The sequence below is a fragment of the Xiphophorus hellerii genome, chromosome 23 (genome assembly GCF_003331165.1).
Source record: "Xiphophorus hellerii strain 12219 chromosome 23, Xiphophorus_hellerii-4.1, whole genome shotgun sequence".
NCBI lineage: Eukaryota > Metazoa > Chordata > Actinopteri > Cyprinodontiformes > Poeciliidae > Xiphophorus > Xiphophorus hellerii.
In genome coordinates, this window is record NC_045694.1 from 10,472,083 (window position 1) to 10,492,053 (window position 19,971).

Consider the following 19,971-nt stretch of genomic DNA (forward strand, 5'->3'; position numbering starts at 1 on the left):
ACTGAGAAAGAAATCTCTCAATACATTGCTCCATCTAATCTCTCTTCAATATGGAGAAAGCACTATGATGCTTACCACAATGTTTTATTCTTCTTCCTCACTTCAAACTTGGAGATTTTGTACCAGCTCAAATCAAAAATGCCAACTCATTGGCATTTTTGCCAATGAGTTGGCATTGCCAACTCATTCAATTGCCAATGAGTTGGCAATTGAACTCATTGGCAACTCAATTGCCAATGAGTTGGAAATTGAAATTGAAAATTTCAATTTCAGTCTCATTTGACATGACCTGCTTTAATGCATCCTCTGGATCATCCAGGTAGTCACTTGCAAACTTCAGAAGGGCCTGGACATGTGTTGCCATGACAGTGTAGTGTGTTGCTATGGTAACATTTAGCCCCTTCTAAATGGGAGTGGATTTAACAGTTTCTTCCACAATCAGTCCCAGACAGATTTATCAAGAGATTTGACTGGCAGCAGCATGTAGAAAAAATAAAAACACATCTACAAAGTATTAATGGGAATTTAAATAGAATTATGTAACAATAAAGTCAAACTTTTTTTTAATTAAGTACAGTTTTAAATAACGTATAAACACTAGACCTGCCTTTTGCAAAAAGTTTGCAAAAAGTCATTCCAAAGTCACCAAAGAGAAAACTGATCTCTATTGGTCTGAAATTTAGAAATATTATTTTATTTTATTATTTCTATACGATAATCTGAGAGGAATTAACAGTCATCTTGAGCTTCTTTCATTTTTTAATAATTGCACCAACAGCTGTTGCTTCCTCACCAACTTGTTTGCTTATCACCAACCTTGTGCAGCTTTACAGTTTTGTTCCTGATGTCCTTAGACAACTGGAGAGATTGGAGTCTGATTAAGTATGTGGACAGGTGTTTTTTTTTACACAGGTAACCAATTCAAACAGGTTCACTTAATACAAGTAAAGCTTCTTAAAGATGAACAAACAGGTCTGTGAGAGCCAGGAATTTTGCTGGTTGGTAGGTGATCAAAGACTTATTTTGTACAATAAAATGCTAATTAATTATTTAAAAATCAAACCATTTGATTTAGATTTTTTCTCTCACATTTGTGGACAAACATTGCAAAAGTTTTCACTCTTTTTAAAGAAGAAATTCAAAAATATCTTCCCCACTGTAAATAGATCTTTCAGTTTAAAGCAGGTGGTTATTCCTGGATAAACCACTACTTAATGTTACCAAAATTAGCCATTCTCAATTTAACTATACCAGGTTTAAGCATAATCTAGGGTTTAGAAATAATGATACTCACAAATGCACTGATTTGAAGGCTGAAGAGAGACGAAACATTTATGTCAGCATCACTCAGATCAACGTTTCCAATCCACCGAGCGACTGAGCCGTCACGTATCTGATTTGTTTCCTAGCTGCGTTTGGTAATTATGAATCAAATCAACCTGAAATACATGACACTATTTAAGCCGTGTGTGAGAATTCAATCAGTAGGGTATTTGTAGTTTGTTCTTCTGCTGTAGGAAATGATATTGTATCATCATAGCATATTATCAGATGGATGTGAGTGTGTTTATTGCTGGAGGCTCTTGTCTCGCCTCTGGGCAATGCATTACAGCGGGTAATTACACAGCTTTCCTTCAGACAGACTCCTAAATAGTTTTCTCTGTCTTTCCTCTCTGAGAATCCTTGTAGCCATAAAGCTTCAACTGCACAACAAATGAAGTCAGGACGGCTACAACAATTACTTCTCATTTACTTTGTGGTGCAATGACTGAACAAATGGTAACTCAAGATGTTTTCCAATCTTCTGTCATTGAGGGATGTTTACCTCTTGTGCCCTTTCATTATTAAGACTTTATAGACATTTGCATTCTGTAAAGTGGTAAGCAAAGTACATTTGTGCTTATAAAATTGACTGTCATTTCAATCTGTAATCTTACTATGTCTCCTTATGTCTGGAATCATTTCTCTTTAAGGCCTTCTCATATTCCCTATGGCTCCCGATCTTTTTTTCCAATCTGTTTCTGTCTCAGGTTGACTCTAATCCTGTCCTGCCCTATGGACTTGAAAAATTTCCCAATGGACATTCAGACCTGCACCATGCAGCTTGAAAGCTGTGAGTTTTCATTTCTTCCTCTTCCTTTATTCTCTTACATCTTTTTTTTTGTCTCTTTGGTGTTCCAACCTTTGCCTTGCTTTACATGGCTGTAATCCAAGAAATACTAACTCTGTATGACAGTGTTGTTGTTACAGTGTACCTCGTTTCACAAGTTACCATAGTACAAATTGATTGCAAAAATAAAAGCTCTAGGTAATATTTACACATATTCTTGTAAAGAAGCACCATGTCTACAGGGGTTCACTGTTTCTTAAAGAATGATGCACATAATAAATCTGTCCAAAAGGAGAGTAGCAGAGTTTTTAGCTACATGAGTTCCATGCAGTATGGAAAAATATTTGTTTCCAGACTTTAATACTAGTCCCATTGTCTAAATGTTTGTACCCCTCCTTCCTCTGTATCATTTCTTCTTTCTCTGCCACCTTCCTGTCTATTTCCTTCCTTGTGTCCTTCTTTCCTCCATAGCTTCTATGTCTTCTTCCTTCATTCCTGATGTACCTCCTTTCTTGTCACATTTTCTTTCTACATTGTATTATTTTTACTTTGTGTACTTCCTTTTTTTTTACCTTTTGTTTGTTCTTCTTCCCATCTTGCATCCTTCCTTCCTTTTGTAATTCCTTATGTCCTTCCTTTGTTTCTTTTCCTCCTTATTTTATTCTGTAATTTCTTACTTTTGTCTTTCATGCCTTCCTTCCTTCCTTGTAATATGTCATCTTTCTTTCCTTTGTTTTCCCTTCTGGATTTCCTTGCTTGTCTTTCTTTTACTTGTGTCTTTCCTTTCTTTCTTCTTCCTGTTTTTAGATTTTGCAAGTTCCTTATGGATTAAGTAGAAATATCTACCAAAAATTGTAATGAACTTTAGTATTTTAGACTTTAACGCAAAGTCAGAATAAAAAAAAGAGAATGAAAGTAAATATGGAGGTTAACTCAAGTCAACAATGCAATGAAGGGTGAGAAGAACCAGTCAGCTTGTTATAAAAGTAAGAGTCGTGTTACTTCAAAGTTATTTTAAGCTATATGTTCAGTTAGAATTAAAAAGTAAGGGCCTATAAAAATTACTAGAAGTTCTTTTTTTTTAAGTTACTCAAGTAAATGTATGCAGTTACTAAAATCCTCTGTGATTAGGCACTTAAAATCCCATAAGATGAAGAAGGAGATAGAGGAGCATATATATTATTTTTAGCAGGCCTGGTGTTACAAAAAAGATATATTTGTCTCCTACTTCAAACTCCACACTTACAGATCTGACACTCTACGGTTCCTATAAAATCAAAGAACAGGAAGTTGAGTTCTGGATTAAAAATATAGCGGGACACGCAAACCCATTTCTTTCAGACATTCTTCAAAATGGGAAACATCAGAAAACGCACCATTCAAATAAGGCAAATACATGTTGATAACTTAGCAAATGACAGCAGGAAAATAGCTAATATATTAAAATTATTTATGTTTTTGTTACTTAAAATATTGAAACAGTTGGAACTGTTACAAACATGGTTAGACAAGGGAGAAATGAATGATTAATGATGTTTTCATACTATTTTACACACAACTGGAATGCTTAAATGTGGGATAATTTATACATTTGAAACATTTTCAAAGGTTACTGCACTGAATAAAATGGAATAAATGATATTCTCTCTTTTCAGTCTCTCCTTACCTTTAGCAGAGATAAGATCTGCCCTTATGAAACCAATTTCCAGGATATAAATAATAAAACTTTATTTCAGTGTCCCTTTTATTATTATGTGACTCACCGCAATGCCTAGAGGTGATTTAGTTCTTTATCACAGGGAATTTAAGCTTAGCAAAGGGTGAAACGGACAAAGAACCCGTGTCATAAAGTTATCTCTGCAGAAGGATGTTCCACAAATAAGGAGAGCTGGTGGTGTTTTATATTTTTATCTGATCCAATAACAATTTGTTTCGGTGTTTGTGGAACTGTCCTCCACAGTTTCCAATAAGCAACGTGATTTATTTCTGTAATTAACACAAGGACAAACAATTCAAAACAAAAATAGCACAACAGATGTGAACTTTACCCTGTATAGCTGTCATTATGACTTGGTCAAATTAAACTCTTTTATAAGAGGCCTCTAATTTTCTGGTCTGACTCCCATTTCATCCATTTCTCAACTCGTCTTTGTAAGGGTTCTGCTGTTCTAGTTCTGGAAAACTGAGACGTTTTCCTAATGATCAGTTGTTTCTCTTTAATCAATACTTATAGATTAGAATCAGTTCTTGTATTACCTTAGTTGCTTATATTAATTTGTTCCTTTGGTTTTAGTTAATGAGTAGCAAAAATATACTGATTAACTGGTATTTGAGTCCTAATATTAATGACTCCAAGTTCTTGTCAGATTTTTATGGTAATTAAAGCTGATCTCAACTAAAATCCGAATTGTACTGAATATACCAATATCTCTTTGTGGTTGTTTTAGTTATAGAGCGAGAATGTTTTTACGCTTGAAACAGATTTAAATAGATTGATGATACTCTAGATTAACAATGTAAATAAACAAAAGGTGAAATATTTTGTCCTCCAAGTGTATAAACTAAAGGGAGCATTGTGGATTTTAAAGGTGTGTGAGTGTGTTTTGGTTTGAGTTACTGTATCACTTTCTGCTGCCATTAGAGGAGAGGTAATCATTTCTGATTAAAGGCCCAGTGAGAATACTTGGCCTTGTGTTGACAAGTGCTAGTATACCACCCAAGGGTGCAATCACCTTGGCTGGAGCCTAATATTGAGAGGACATTATAGGTTTTCCTGTCACTACTGAAAATGTGCCTACACCATCTGTTCAAGTGGAAAAAAAAGGTGTAATCATCCAGATTTCAGGAAGCCAAGGCAAATCTTCTGCTTGGCCTTTTCATGCCACTGGCTTATATAGATATATAAAAAGCTCCAAGCATGGGATTTTTTCCTATTCTGACACATCAAAGCTCCAAATACACAGCTTATAAGACATTCTCCTGCCTTGAGCTGTTAGAGTTCAGTAACCTTAAACCTACTTTCTATCTTCAATGATCGATGAAAAGGATGGAAGAGAGACTGAGACGGTGGCTGTGAAGCGTTTCACTTGATGAATGGCTTTTAAACATAAGAAAGTGGACGGCATTCGATGACTGGACCTCGCTTCACTATCCCAGACATTCTGGCTCAGGACTTTCTTTTAGTCTGCTACGTGAGTCGGTCATGTTTGCCAAACCTTCCGGTTGTAATTGACAGAAGCAAAGCAGACCGTTGTATTGTTTTAGGAAGGCATTGGCATTCTCCTCGGTTGTTGTGGGAGGAGGTGTGAATGACAGTTCTTCTCAAGAACAAAATAAGTGTGTTTTTGTGGAAGTGTTTCTCAGACGTGAGGTACAGAGTTGGATGTAGCATCTTGAATAATTGATGTCTTTGCAGCTCAGGCCCTGAAGGTTCCCAGTAGATGTAAGTATTGTTCAGATGCTCAAGGAAGTCTGCGGTGTTTCATGCTGCATGTATTTTTGCCACAACAAAAATGCACAGTTCTGAAAACATATAACATCGTAAATAAATGCGTATCAACAAGTACCGCATATCCTTGCGTTTTGCGGTTTGTTAGCAGAATGCAGGATACTTTTTTTTTTTTGCCAGTGTTCTGCATAAGAACCTCAAAATTAATAATTTTATTGTTTAAACATGCAAGGTGAAATTTCAGGTGAAAGCTTAAAGCAAAACTATATAATTTGAAAAAATTACATTTGTTGGTTCCATTTTTTCCATAAACTATATTTAAGAAATAATGAAATACTCAAAATGTTACATATTTCTACTGAATCTTTGTTTTGATTCATAAAACTGACTTAAACTTTCTTACAAATGAATTAGAAAGAACTTCTTGGATTTAATATTGAAGTGTTAATTAGTATGTTGTAGTAAATACATTATTTATCTATTTGAGCTGAAAAGTATTCATACTTCTGGCAAATTTTGGTTTAGAGTAGTTTGATTTATCAACAAATTTATTCTTATTGGAAGTAATATTAAGATTTTTAATGAGCTTTAAAAATCTTAATATTTTATTTAGCACTTTAGCTAATTTTGAAAATGTTTAACACACTTAGCTTCTCCTAGATTAATGCTTCCAGATAAATTCTGAAGCACTAATTTACTTAGCAGTTAGTTTTAAAGGAAATCTGAAGAGTCTTCTGGCTGAAGATTATTACTGTGTGTCACTCTTATTAAGGTCATGACATGCTAACAGCTCAATTTCAATAATATTTCACAGGAACTACTTTTATATTGACTCTACTTGTTCTCTTACATTTCTCTCTAAATCAGTGCAGTTCTTCTTGGAGATCACTTTAACCTATTTTGTAATCTTAGAACAGTGGTGGTCAACACACCTGAATTAAATGTTCATTAGTGGACCTCTGCAACTATGCAGCCCATGTAGCAGCAGGGTCATTAACGGTGGTTGGGGAGGATTTCTGCAGCTAATTAAGAGATATAAACTGTCAGAAATGCAGATAAAGAGGTAGTTATTGCAACCATCTCTTCTTTTAATATGGCCATCATTGGTACCAGACTTAAAGGTCAAACCTGGTGAAAAACCTTCAATTTTCAATGTCAGAGGGTTTCCAGTTGCCTCTCCAGACCTTGGAAAATCCAGTGGTAATGGAAAATCATGGGGCAACACAGTCTGCAAGACAGCAACCCTTCTCTTGTCTGTCTTCTCTGTTTACTGAGTTGTGTCTGGTTAGATAACCAGTACTGTCAGAAGGATGGATAATGTTGAGCTGTGTTGTTTTAGTAGGTGCACTTACTTAAAAACATGGACATATTTATTTCCTCATAAAGAGAAAAACAGTTCTCTCTGGACTGAATATCGTCTGTGTCTGCTTTATGTCCTATTTTCCTCTTTCACAGTCGGTTACACCATGAATGACCTGATCTTTGAGTGGCTGTCTGACAACCCTGTTCAAGTGGCTGATGATCTCACACTCCCACAGTTTGTGCTGAAAGAAGAAAAGGACTTAGGTTACTGCACTAAGCACTACAACACAGGTGAATGAATGAATTCCACTTAAAGTCTTAAAAAAGCAACGACCCAGTAAAATCGTGCATCTCCTTTAATACATTCTGCACTGATATGGTTACATTGACTGTAGGAGATTTATTTTGCTTACCATTTTTAGCTTTTTTGATGTTACAAGCAACAACTTCAGTGTATTTTGTGTAAAAAAAAAAACACAAAGAAGAGCCATAAGTCTGAGTTTAATATTTCATGCTGTTCCCTCAGGTAAATTCACCTGCATTGAGGTGAAGTTCCACCTAGAACGGCAGATGGGTTACTATTTGATCCAGATGTACATCCCTTCGCTCCTCATCGTTATTCTGTCCTGGGTGTCCTTTTGGATAAACATGGACGCTGCGCCGGCCAGAGTTGGTCTGGGTATCACCACAGTGCTGACGATGACCACTCAGAGCTCTGGTTCTAGAGCTTCTCTGCCGAAGGTAAGCCTGCAAGACTGGCTATATTTCTACTGGTTTCTGGTTAAAATACATGAAAGTAGCCTGAGATATCAAGACAAACTTGGATGGAATCACAGTAATGCAGACAAAAGCAGCACAACTCGAAACAAAATGAAAAATTATCTCCACTATTAGCGGATTAACTGGTTGTGACTGTATCTTAAAGCAAGTTAATCTATTTGGTGTAGCGTTTGGTTCTATTATTTCCTGATTATACCAGAAACAGCTCAGAGAGAAATCAGCAGAAACTTAATCTCAGCTACATACTTGTAAAAATAGCTGTACTTTTGATTTAAGAAACAGAAGTATGTTGTTAAATCATTCAGAGAAAGATTTACTTTGGCGTGACAAACTTTGAAGGATTTAGTCATAATTTTTGCATGATTTAGATCCTGTTAAGAGATGATGACAGAAAATCACAATGAATGCAGAATTTCCTTTTTCTCTGTTCCAGTGCTTGCTTCTTTAACAGCCAGTAAATTGCTGCCTAATTAAGTGAAGCCTCTATGCATTGCTCCAGTATTACTGATGTGCTTTGGCATGTCGTCTTTTATGAATGACACAGCTGGGGCACTCCCCGAGTCTTGGCCGTGACCTGTCTGATCGCTACGTTTCAGCTGCCCACAACTCACTGACTCATTTCAATTCTAGGTCATCCCAGACATGAGATTCGGTGCAACCCACAGCTGAAAAACGGGTGGACTGTGAACCACCCACAAATTTTCCTGCAGCCTTATTGATTGGCTCTTGATTACCCTGTCGTGTTTCCTGTTCTCAGGTGTCCTATGTGAAGGCCATTGACATATGGATGGCAGTGTGCCTTCTGTTTGTGTTCGCCGCCTTGCTGGAGTATGCAGCCGTCAACTTTGTCTCGAGGCAACACAAGGAGTTCATCAGGCTGAGGAAAAAGCAACGGCAGCAGAGAATAGTAAGTGTAAATTGTGCAGGAACACAGACAGCTGAAGGATGTCTCCAGGAAATAAAACATTCAAGCCATCGCAAGATGCAGCTGATTCCTAAAAAGTAGGCACAAGATAAACCACACACATTCAGCAGCACAACACCTTGTCAGCTCCTATAATGTTGACTTATGCCTCTTGTTATTGTGGCATGCTATGTATCCTGGACCTGACAACATCAACACGCTACAGCTGGCTGTCATATTACATGAGGAAGATCTGCTCATCTCAGCGCGGCTCATTTTCATGTTGAGCACTGACCTGTGAGGAGCTTCGAGAATCTTTATTTTTGTCACGCCATTTGATACAGAGAAACAACCTTTGCATGACTCTAGAAACTGGGATGCAGTGGTTCCACTACACAGCTTTATACATTTAAATATTCATAAGTAGTTAGTATCTTATTTGCAGTATTTAATGTCAGACTTTTGTAGAAAAACCCTGTTTTAAAGGTCTACACTCATTTGTAACATTCATCACTTAATGGCCACAAAAGATTAAAAAACTGTTTTTAGAATGGTTTGAAAATTGATTTAAATCAATTAGTGGTTCAATGTAAAAGAAAAAAGTATAACTCAGCCATAAATCTCCAGTTGGTGCATCTGTAACCACTTTATAAATTTGGTGCAACTTAAGATTTGAGTATATTTTCATCATCTTTCTTCCCCACTTTTGTATTGTTGTGTTACTTTCATCCTGTTTTATTTGTTTAGCTTTTCAATTAGATTAGTTTCTTCATGCTCTTAGTTTATGCTTTAAATGTTGAAACACCAAGTAGCTGCAGTTGTAGATTGTCAGGATCTGTGTTTTCTGTGTTCATTTAGAGTTTTTTGTGTCCTTGCGTCTCTTCGTTGTCCTGTCCTCCCCTTGATTGTTCCCAGGTGTGTCTCGTTCTGTCGTTACCCTCCCATGTATTTAACTCCACCTGTGTTCCTTGTGCCTCGTCGGGTCCTCGTCAATTATTCGTCAATGTAGAGTCTAGTTTGTCGTCGTCAATGTTCAGTCTTGTCCTGGTCAGTGTTTCCTTGTGCCTGCTGCTTGTGCTGGACTTATCATCATTAAACTTCCATTATTCACCTCATCTGGGCCCACAGCGTCTGCCTCACCACCTCACCCGCACCACCTTATGACATAGATATTAGGTGTTTTGTTGTAACATTTCCATTAAATGTTTTAGTTTTGATTAAGGCCTCATTTTTCACACAACAATACGCCTACCATAGTGGATCCAGCTTAAAGACAGATAAGTAACAAACACTTATTTTTCCATAGACAAGACATCTTGACAATCCCATTAAATGCCTTCGAGAGTGGGCAGCCTCAGACGTGTTCTCTGTAAATGTAGAAGAGTTTACTGGGCAGTCTGCCATCCACCATCAATACAAAGGAGAGAAAGTAGTGGTCTTTCAGGGAAAAAGATGTTTGATGTTCACATCAGTAGCACAATTACTCCCCCAGAGACATTTGAGGTCACAAACTATCCATCTGAGAGGTATCGACACGTGACCCGATTAGTTATACTGGAGAGAAGTTGTGAATTAAGTGGAGAGTACAAAACCAGACAAACATAGGGTTAACTAAAGATTCTGTCTTGCCTTGTTCTTTAGAAATAAATCAAATATTTAATCTTTACATCCATTTATAGTCTTTCTTAAAACAGTTTGCATTTACTGCACGAAGAGTATTAATTTCTCCTTAGAAACTTTTTTCTTAATCTGAGGCAAAGTCCACACGTAGCCAAATATCTGGGAAAACAAATCAATTTTCATGGGCTTCGCCTTTCATCCACATCAAAATTGCATTTAATACTATTAAAAACAATTATTTATAAAAACTCCGACCAAAGTGGAGATTTGTGAAAAATGTGTTTGGAGCCCTGCGCATTACAGTCTGCTACAAATAATGTGTCAGTATATTGTTAAGGAAAAATGATTATTTTTGTGCTTAATATCCACATAGTTTGACACCATTCCCAGTCAACATAGGCTTGTGTTTTATTAATTCTATATTCTAATACGCTATTTAAAAGTAGTTCAATCCATATATGTATCACCATAAAATTAACTTCCTGGAGCCATGTTTAATTCCTAACAGGAAGTCGTGTTTCTTTTTTTTTTAAGCAATCTGATTGGCTGACATAGGTTTTAGCATTGCTCTACACTGCCCCCTGTGGGTTTGGCATGTTTAAAACAACACTCCGAACCCAGATTTGTGCAGGTTCATGTGGATGAAAATTCAATATATTTTTTTAACAATGTGGCGGAAATATTAGTACTTATAATACCTGGTTAAGTGTGTACAAGGCCTCAGATATTATACTGAATCATCGCCTTTTTTGTATCTGCTGTTTTGAGTTGAAATTTGCAAACCAGACGCCACTTAAACTGAATAACTAAATTAAAGTTCAAGTCAAAGCGGTAACGTTTCCCCCACTCTTATGTTTTTATTTTCTTTTTCGATGAAGGCGACTGGCAGTAGGGCTGCAAGCGTTGAGTCTTTGCGGAAACCCAATGACATTCCTGGTAACAACTCAGCCTACAGAAATCTGAGTCAGCATTGCAGCGCCTGTGCAAGGGTAAAAAAAACCGAATGAAGCCCGTGTCAACCCTGACCTTCCAACCCAATTTCTGTCCGTGCCTCCCAGCCACCCAAATTGATTGTGTTGTGAAAGTTTTACCTCAAACGTGAATTTCTCCTGCCGTATTTCTCACAACCAAACCCACGTCCATTTTCATGAACCCTTTGCTGCTCACCTTCTGATCCTGCATATCAGTATTTTACTAACCTCAAATTTCTGCCCCTTATTGTCCCTGTTGTGTTTCTTGTTAAAATAGGTTAGACTTCTTCTTGCTCTCTTTCTTATTTTCCTTAAACCTTTCAAAGAATTGTGGCATTAACTGAGACAGCTGTTTCTCTTGCTTGTTTGCTGTTTTTGTTTTATCTCTATACTGAAAACATAGAAAGCTTAAATTAGTACTGTATTACTGAAGCTTTATGGAAAGTAATTGGGTCATTCTTTGAATTTGGTGCATTTTATGTCTCAGTTTTATCTCAAACGTTTTCATATAATGCAAACCACATTTTCTGAGAAAATCAAGAAATGGAAATATCCATGTGTCTTGGTAATGTAACATGCAAATATATTTTAAAAATTTTGAAAAATTTTATGGGTTGTTGAAGCGTAGAGGACAGCCAAAGGTGCATGTCCCCACTGACCATGTTAATTTTTCAATGAATATAAAACAAATAAAAATAGCCAGTAACTGCAAGTTATTTCTGCTAATCTAACAATTTTAGGTATACTTTAACCTAAATAAAATAAATATGAGAAAAATGCATGAATTATTTATAAAACAGCACTTTTTAATCATGTCCCTCCAGTTTTGTTCAACCCCGTAACAGCATACCTATTTCTCATTTTAATAAATAATAGTTCAGTCCAATTTTCTCAGCACCCTGGAAGTGACATCACTGAAGTATTTTCCCACTCACGCTGTAAAGAGATTCAAGTGTTAGCATAGTTTCTTACCTATATTTGATTATTTTTTATCCATAGATTGTCATCGTCAAGCTCAACCTTTCAACACTGTTACGCACGTAAATGATATTTATTGTTGTTTGGGAAAAAGTAAAGAATTGTCTTTGAGACATATATTAATTTCTTGTTTTCATCATATAATATGTTGCTCCATACCCTAGCTTATGTGTTACAAAAACTGTGGTTTTCTTACGGGGTTGAATGTTGGACTGTTGGTAAGTCATTCGGCGTGTTCAAACCCGTTACTTGATACATTGTTATGATTTTTTTCATAATAGCAAATATTAAATTAAGATTTCTTGGGCTATATGTAAAGTTCAAAGAATGATTCAAAAACATAAAAAAGCCTGATTTAATGTTTATTTTAAAGTGCATTTTATTGATCTATGAAAAGCGCTTTTACATCAAGTTGCCATATTCTACTTGTCAGTCTAATTATTATGATTCAGAATCAAACAAAATATACTTACAATTAGTTATTTTAATCAAGGGACAGGTGATTACATAGGACCTGGAAGAATTTGTTTAATCGTGTTATGGAGTTATACTCAGAGGAATCAAATTGTCCCGTTATGGGGTTGAATTTAAAGCAACCCAAGTAACAAAGAAATTTGTAATACTGTTTGGGATTTTATGCATAAAGTGGGGAAACACATTTTCTTGGAGGTTCAAAGAGTCCTTCAATAGCTGCAGTGTTCAAAAACACAATTTTTTGTGGTATATTTTTAAGTAACCTGAGACCCCAAAATGTACCGAATTCAGAAAATCACCCAATTATAACACTACAATATATTATAGTAGTGTTACATACTTTACATTGATGATGATGTCATGGCTTTGGTAGCTCATAATAGGTTAATTCACAACATCTGACTTAAATAAAGGCAAACCCACAGATACATTTTATGACAATAATTTAAACATTAGGACTGCAACTATTATTTTAGTAATTGATTACTCTATTGATTATTCTGATAAAAATTGGCCAATTCGGTAGATTTTTCATTGAACCACGGAAGTGGCTTACAAAATATTTTAAATGCATTAAAACATGCAAATAAGCAAATAATTTAATTCCTATTTTAAATAAGAAACGTTATTCCATTTATTCCTGAAATGGAAATGAAATTCCATTTATTCCTGAAATGGAATAACGTAATTTTAGTGTACGCTTGATCATTTGTTGCCAATGATGCATCAAAACACTGTCTACTGACCGGTTGATTATTTTTTGAATTAATAAATGGATGGCAGAAAGGAGTTTTTGTTTTTATTTTATTACAGAATCTGAACCAGGTGAAGCTAAAAATGCCACTTGAAGAGTTCTGAGTTGAACATATTTACAAATAAAGAAAGTTTTTCATTTTAAATGCAAAATGTATGCAATTTGTGTCATAAGGTGCAGTGTGAGGTGGTGAGGCAGATGCGGTGGAACCAGGTTGTAGTGAAAAATTATGATATTTAATCATGAGAATCCAACAAAAGTCCAAAAACCAGGCAGCACTGCAGAGCGGAAAACAGGGCTCAACACAGATAGCACTAGCTACACGAATGGACATGAATGAAAAAACACACAACTGACTGTTGGTAGACAAGGACCCGACAAAGACACAGAAACACAGGTGACACTAAATACACAGGAGGTAATCAGGGAATGAGAAACACCTGGGAGTAATCGAGGGGAGACAGGACAACGAAGAGACTCAAGGACACCGAAAACACAGAAAAACACAGATCACAACAATTTGTGTACCGTTTCAGTTTAATTACTGCTCTGACTGTGTTGTTCTTTCAACAAATGGTCATTTGCTAAGTTTGTAAACTCCAGGTAATGATTAATTGATCACTAAATTATTCCAATAATCAATTAATCATGATTAATTTGATTAATCATGTCGGCCCTAAAAACACTTCTTCCCTGTGTGACATAACAAAAACTGCAAAAGAAATCAACCAAGATATTGGGGGAAAAGTCTGTTTTATCCTTCAGCGTAATTTCCAGGAGCCTAAAGGTGCCATCTGCACTTTCCCAATACTTATGTGCATTAATATGTTCAGGAAAGAAATAGCATCTGGTTCCCAGAGAGAAAAATATGTTGGTGTTGTTGCTGCTGTGAGAACGGAGCTCAGATTACGAGCAATAATTATCTTTGGAGGACTGTACTCTTAGATCCTAGCACATGACATACTATATCATTTAAGAAAGAGTAGGAGGAATAATTAAGCTGTGCTAGAGGAGCAACAACTCCCTATAGCTTGGCTGTGTGGTGCAATTTGTCTTTTGGATTTCATACAGTAACCATAAAGTAATTCATAACCACTCTACTGTGATAGAATGAACTCTATATGAAGTTAAATTAGCAGATTTGTCTAAACTCTAGAGATCGGAGCAGTCGGTTATAGGGAAATTGACTTAAAGACAAATGTATCTCTTTAAATAGAGTAGAGTCAGTTTTCATACACATTAGTAGCATAATATCTGACGGGAGCTTTCAGTGTCTCTGTTCCGAGTACACGTCCTGAATTTGGCAGCTGTCAGTGTTGGTGAGAGAGAAATGAAGAGTTGAAACGGTCGGATCAAAGCTTTCAGAGGTCTTCACACTGACTGCTAATCATCCAATTTAGATCACACATCTTCACTTCCTCCCGTTAAACTGGATCTCCGCAAGTGTCAGAGAGGCTGTCAGAGTTAAGCTGCGTGTCTATAAATATTCACTTCAAAGGGCAGAAACAATGTTTCGTTCACTGTAAAAAATATCTGTCTTTATTTTTAAAAAGCATGAAGGCAAAAGTGGAATCATTGCCTTGTGCTTTCTAAAACATTTATAAGATCAGTCATTAGAAGACTTTGTAAACATCTGCACGGGATATTGAGGAAGATGAGCTTTGAATATTGCGTTTCTAATTAAAGTTTAGGATCTCAAACTCATTTGGCAATGTTTTTGTTGTCAGTTTTTTCCTCCAGCATGTATGAAAACAAGTTGTTTAAAAACAGGCCATCAATTAATACACTTAATTACAAAACCAAACAAATCCAATAAAATAGATGTGCTGAAATAAGAAGATGCCACAGATTAGCTGGTCAAACTGAACTCAAAATAAAAAAAATGTTTGACTAAATGGACCCAGTCTTATCAAGTTAACTTTTGTTGTAGAATTGGGAGATTACCACTGCAAAGACCACTGTGTCATTTAAAGTAAACTTTGACTGATCTAAGGCTTTGTTCACACAGCAGGCAAATGCGATCCATATCTTTTTATGTCAATCTCAACGGCCCAATTCTGATCCTTTCACCTCCAAAAATCCGATCTGTGCCACTCCCATATGTGGCATTCGATAGATTTCAAAGTATTTGCAGTCAGAACGGTCATGTGACATTTTATTTGACTTTTACATCATTGATGTTAGACATGCTTTATAATGGTGCATTCACACCAAATGCAAAATCGTGTCCAAAGCTTCAAATTCACTTGACATTTTGATCAACACCTAGTGTTTCGCACGCCTGATTTACATTCAAAGTCTATATTGAGGCGCTTCGAGGGCACGTAAGATGTGTTAAAATCGCTCTAGCCGCTGTTTCTATTGCCGGCCTATTTGTCGGATGTGCTTGACGCATCAAACGCTCAAAATACTCCAAACACTTTAAAATTGCACCGTGCTAGATGCAAGAAATGCACCGCGACGTACCTCCACATAGACTTTGAATGTAAGCTAGACACGGAAATCTTGTTTGGTGTGAACGCACCATAATTCTGCACAGGAAGAAGCCAGACATGGTCAATTCAAACGTAAGCAATGGTTGAAGAAAGCAACCTTTATTTTTTGTTAGCTTCCTTTGCAACAATACTGTCTACTCTCGTTCAGCAACTTTAAAATTGCTGTGTGGCATCTGTGTTTTTATTTTGCACATTTGAATTGCTAAACTGTTTATATTTGTCACCTTTCAGAGTTTTTATTATTATTATTATTTTCAGAAAATGCTTTCACACCAATTTTTACTGCTACAGTTTTGAGCAGCTTGTCTCCAGGTACATCTGGTAATCCCCTGAGTTAAAAATACGGAGAGAAAAACCACTAAAAATGCTTTTTCTCCTGTGTTTGCTCTGACAGGAGGAGGAACTCATGCGGGAGAGCCGAGGATTTTACTTCCGTGGTTATGGACTCGGTCACTACCTGCAAGCCAAAGACGGGACCGCCGTGGAAGGGCCCACGGTGTTCTCCCGTTTGCCCCCAGTCACTATATACGACGGTGAAGTCCTTCACAAGCGTTTCGTTGACCGGGCCAAACGGATCGACACCATATCCAGAGCCGTCTTTCCCTTGAGCTTTCTCATATTCAACATCTTCTACTGGGTCACCTACAAAGTGCTGCGACACGAGGACATCCATGCAAACTTGTAAAACGCTTTCTGCTGACATTATGTTAATGTTTTTTTCTCAGAACCAAAACTGCCTGTTTGACCCATTACAGTGAGTAAAAAAAAAAAAAAAGAAGAAGTATGAAGAAGCATCACGGCTTCTCAAAGCCAGAACTAGAAATGACAAAAACTTTGTGCTCAGGTGCGTCTTCAGGATCTCAGACGTGAAAAGGAAGGAGTGGCTTCTCGCTGGTGTTACCGGTCACCTTCTCGTACGTGTGTTTGTTCGAGTCGCTTGGATCAATCAAAATGGCGCTAACAGCTGTGGGTTTTATTTCAAATGATGGTTCAAGATTTTAGAAAAGTTGATCCTGGCTGAATGGGAGATGCTGACTTGAATTTTGACACTACGCAGCTTTAAATGAATGTTTTTGACAATTAAAAGTTAAAGGAAAATTTTTTTACAACTTTAGATTATCACATTGGTATATGGGTGATGGGGACTTTGATATTTATGAATATTCAGTGATGATAATTCGATTTTAAGTATGTGATCAGTAGATTATGTATGTATGTATGTAAAACAGTGTATTAAAATGTATATAAACAAAGCTGTTCAACTGCTCAAAGCACAAATATGTATTTCCTTTTGTCAAAATTTAAATAAATTGTTATTCTGCCAGGAAACAAGATAAGATTTCACTTCTCTTTAATCAAAATATTAGGTGATTACTTAAAAAAAGAAGAGTACATTAGAAACTCAGTCACATCCCGACTGCGTGACGCACAATTACTTTCCTATTTCAGCCCACTAATAGCTCCCATCAGCCCAAAATTCCCAAGAGGGCACATAGCTTAAAGTAAAAGTAGAAACTAAATCCTGAAATGCAAATATTACAGAAAACAGGTAGTCGGTTAGAATCTGCAGCTCAGAAATTTGTGTGTACAGTTTATATGTGACAGAGCTCTTGTTACATGGGATGGATGAGAGCTACTTGTTTATTTTCCAGTGTCAGGGGAGGATTTGAGGGTGTGGGAATGTAAGGGTGAGGTGGGGAGGGGAGGGAGGGAGGACCAATGGGTTTTTTAATGGGAAATCAGAGGGTTGTTTTATCAACTAATGAGTTTGAAAAGGGCTTGGTGTTCCACTGCTAATGACAATGAATTGAGAGAGGCAGCTGGAGTCGACTGTCCTTTTCTCTACAGCTCTAATCAACTCCTCTGTATTGTTTGGCTCCCCTGTCAATGAGAAAGAGTGTGTTTAAATCTGTCACTCCACATGTATATGTTTAGTGTGTTGTGAGCTTGTACTTTATTTTTACATTCTACTAAAATCCCTGATTCTGCTAATGCAATTGTGAACTCTCTCTCTTATAATTCATTTGGGATTTTATGTGATGGATCAACACAAATCAGACCATTTTGAAGCTTAATGAAAATTACATGTGGATTTTACAAATAAAAAGGTCTGTGAAGGCCTCAGAGGATTTTTAGAGAATATTAGTGTACAGAAAGAATCATGAAGTTCAAGCAATACACCAGACCAGTCAGGAATGAGCTTTAAAGGGGACTATCGGGAAAAATTCACATTTAATGCTGCCATTTGAGTTTCTACTGCTTCTAAAAACAACCCATCTGTTATTAGTTCTTTTTTGGTGTTTGGAAAATGAGCCGTTTCATAAACCTCACATTCAATGGGCACTGCACCGTTACCTAGCAACCCCCGCTGATTACCAGCTCACTTGGTCAACTTTATAATGGCAACTGGAAAAGACAAGTGTTTTTTTGTTGACTTACCATTCAGAAACCGCTTGCTGCATTTTTGTTGGTTGTGCAGGAGGCTCTACTTCTGCTTTTCAAAGATGTACAGTTGTATAATTACTACTGTAACTGTTGAGTATGGAGGCGTGACCAGCAGCAGCTATTTTGGATTTAAAGTGACAAGAGGCACCTAAAACAGCTCATACTGAAATGAGCACAGTAAAATCTCATTATCTAAGAATGATTTTGTGTAAAAAAAAAAAATTTAATGGATATGTTCTAACCCATAAACCTATCCTAGCCTATTCAAGGAAGCGTAATAGGTCACCTCTACACAACTCACGGAGAATAGCTCATTCGACAATCTGAAAATGGACTTTGTCTGGAAAGACTTAAGAATTGATGCTCTCCATCTAATCTGACTTAGTTTGTGCTACTTTCCAAAATGAATATTTTTTTATCGATTTACAAATCGATAAAAATCCTGCTGTATCTTTTTAGATTTTTCTTTGTTGACAAATATTAAAAGTTGTGGAGCCTTGTTCTGCCACTTCACAGTTACATCGTACTTTATTTGTTTCTATCACAAACTCAGAGTAAAATACATTGCATTCGAGATAGAATGATCTATCTTATCGCCTATGATACAGTAGCTTAATAATAAATATCCCTGATATTCGTCCTTTACAGCTTAAGTAGATTTCTCAAACAGAATGTGTGTGAACGGATGGAAATACCTAAAATATTGACTGCAGCACATCACTGGCACTGGTTCCCCCACATTTTAATCCCCAACTCGAGGCAATAGATCAAAGTTAGGAGAAAAGGCTTAATTTCTTACCTTCTATGTAACAGAGAACCACCGCATTGTTTTCATCTTGGCTATTTTTAAAATTGCCCTCTAGCACTTCTGATGCTCATTAATTTACACTTTCCATCTAATTTATTTATGCCAAACAACAATGAAACATATACATTACTAATAACTCTGTAACTGTTTGGAAAAAACTTTGATTCCTACCAGGTAGCTGAGCTGAATGTTGGTCAAGGTGGGGTCAAGTCAAAAGCAGATTTCCTCTGGATTTTGTAGTCTCCGAAATGGCAAACTAGTTAAATGAATTGTTTCTAACAAACACGTACATTGTCATTACATTTAAATTACATCAGTATTACATCTGGTTCTCAGCCTGAATTGTTTTCTCCCCTTTTGCACCAACAAAACTCTCCAAATCAATTTGTAACAAAAAATGTGTCTCTCTCTGTGGTTGTTTTGTTTTTACTTCTGATTGTCAAAGTCTTCTCTCCTTTGATAAGCAGACTTTATGTAAACATCAGTAAAACTGGGCTCCCAAAGCATGTTCTAATTTTTTGTGTGCAGATGCATGCATGAAAATACCTGACACAAATCCCAAGAGGGAAGTAACTTGAACAGACATATATTGACCTCCATTATGAGTTAAGACTTGTAATAGAAGACATCAAAATGAAAACAGAGCTATCAGTGATTTATAAACTGGTTCCTGCAAAAGCACTGGGCAAAATGAAGACATGAAATATTCATTGTTCCAGTCGGTCTTAGACGCCTCCAGTGTTTCTTTGTTGGTAGCTGCTTGTTTGAAGACAACCTCAAAGGAATGAACAACGATGGTGATGACTCAGATGTATTTTTAAGACAAACAATTGTGTAAAAAAAACTTCTTCAATGAGCCATAGAGAGCTTTCATTGAACAAC

At 36.5% G+C, this 19,971-nt stretch overlaps 1 protein-coding gene across 1 annotated transcript in view; it reads left to right on the top strand.

Moving 5' to 3' along the window:
* The window catches only part of glra4a (glycine receptor, alpha 4a), a 55,868-nt gene extending 38,698 nt beyond the window's left edge, over positions 1–17,170 (top strand). Inside the window, exons 5-9 of the mRNA XM_032555566.1 lie at positions 2,031–2,113; positions 7,014–7,151; positions 7,387–7,601; positions 8,398–8,547; positions 16,231–17,170. Of these exons, the coding sequence (XP_032411457.1) occupies positions 2,031–2,113; positions 7,014–7,151; positions 7,387–7,601; positions 8,398–8,547; positions 16,231–16,521 (877 nt within the window). The 3' untranslated portion in view covers positions 16,522–17,170. The remainder of the gene's footprint in view (positions 1–2,030; positions 2,114–7,013; positions 7,152–7,386; positions 7,602–8,397; positions 8,548–16,230) is intronic.
* The last annotated feature ends 2,801 nt before the right edge of the window (positions 17,171–19,971 follow it).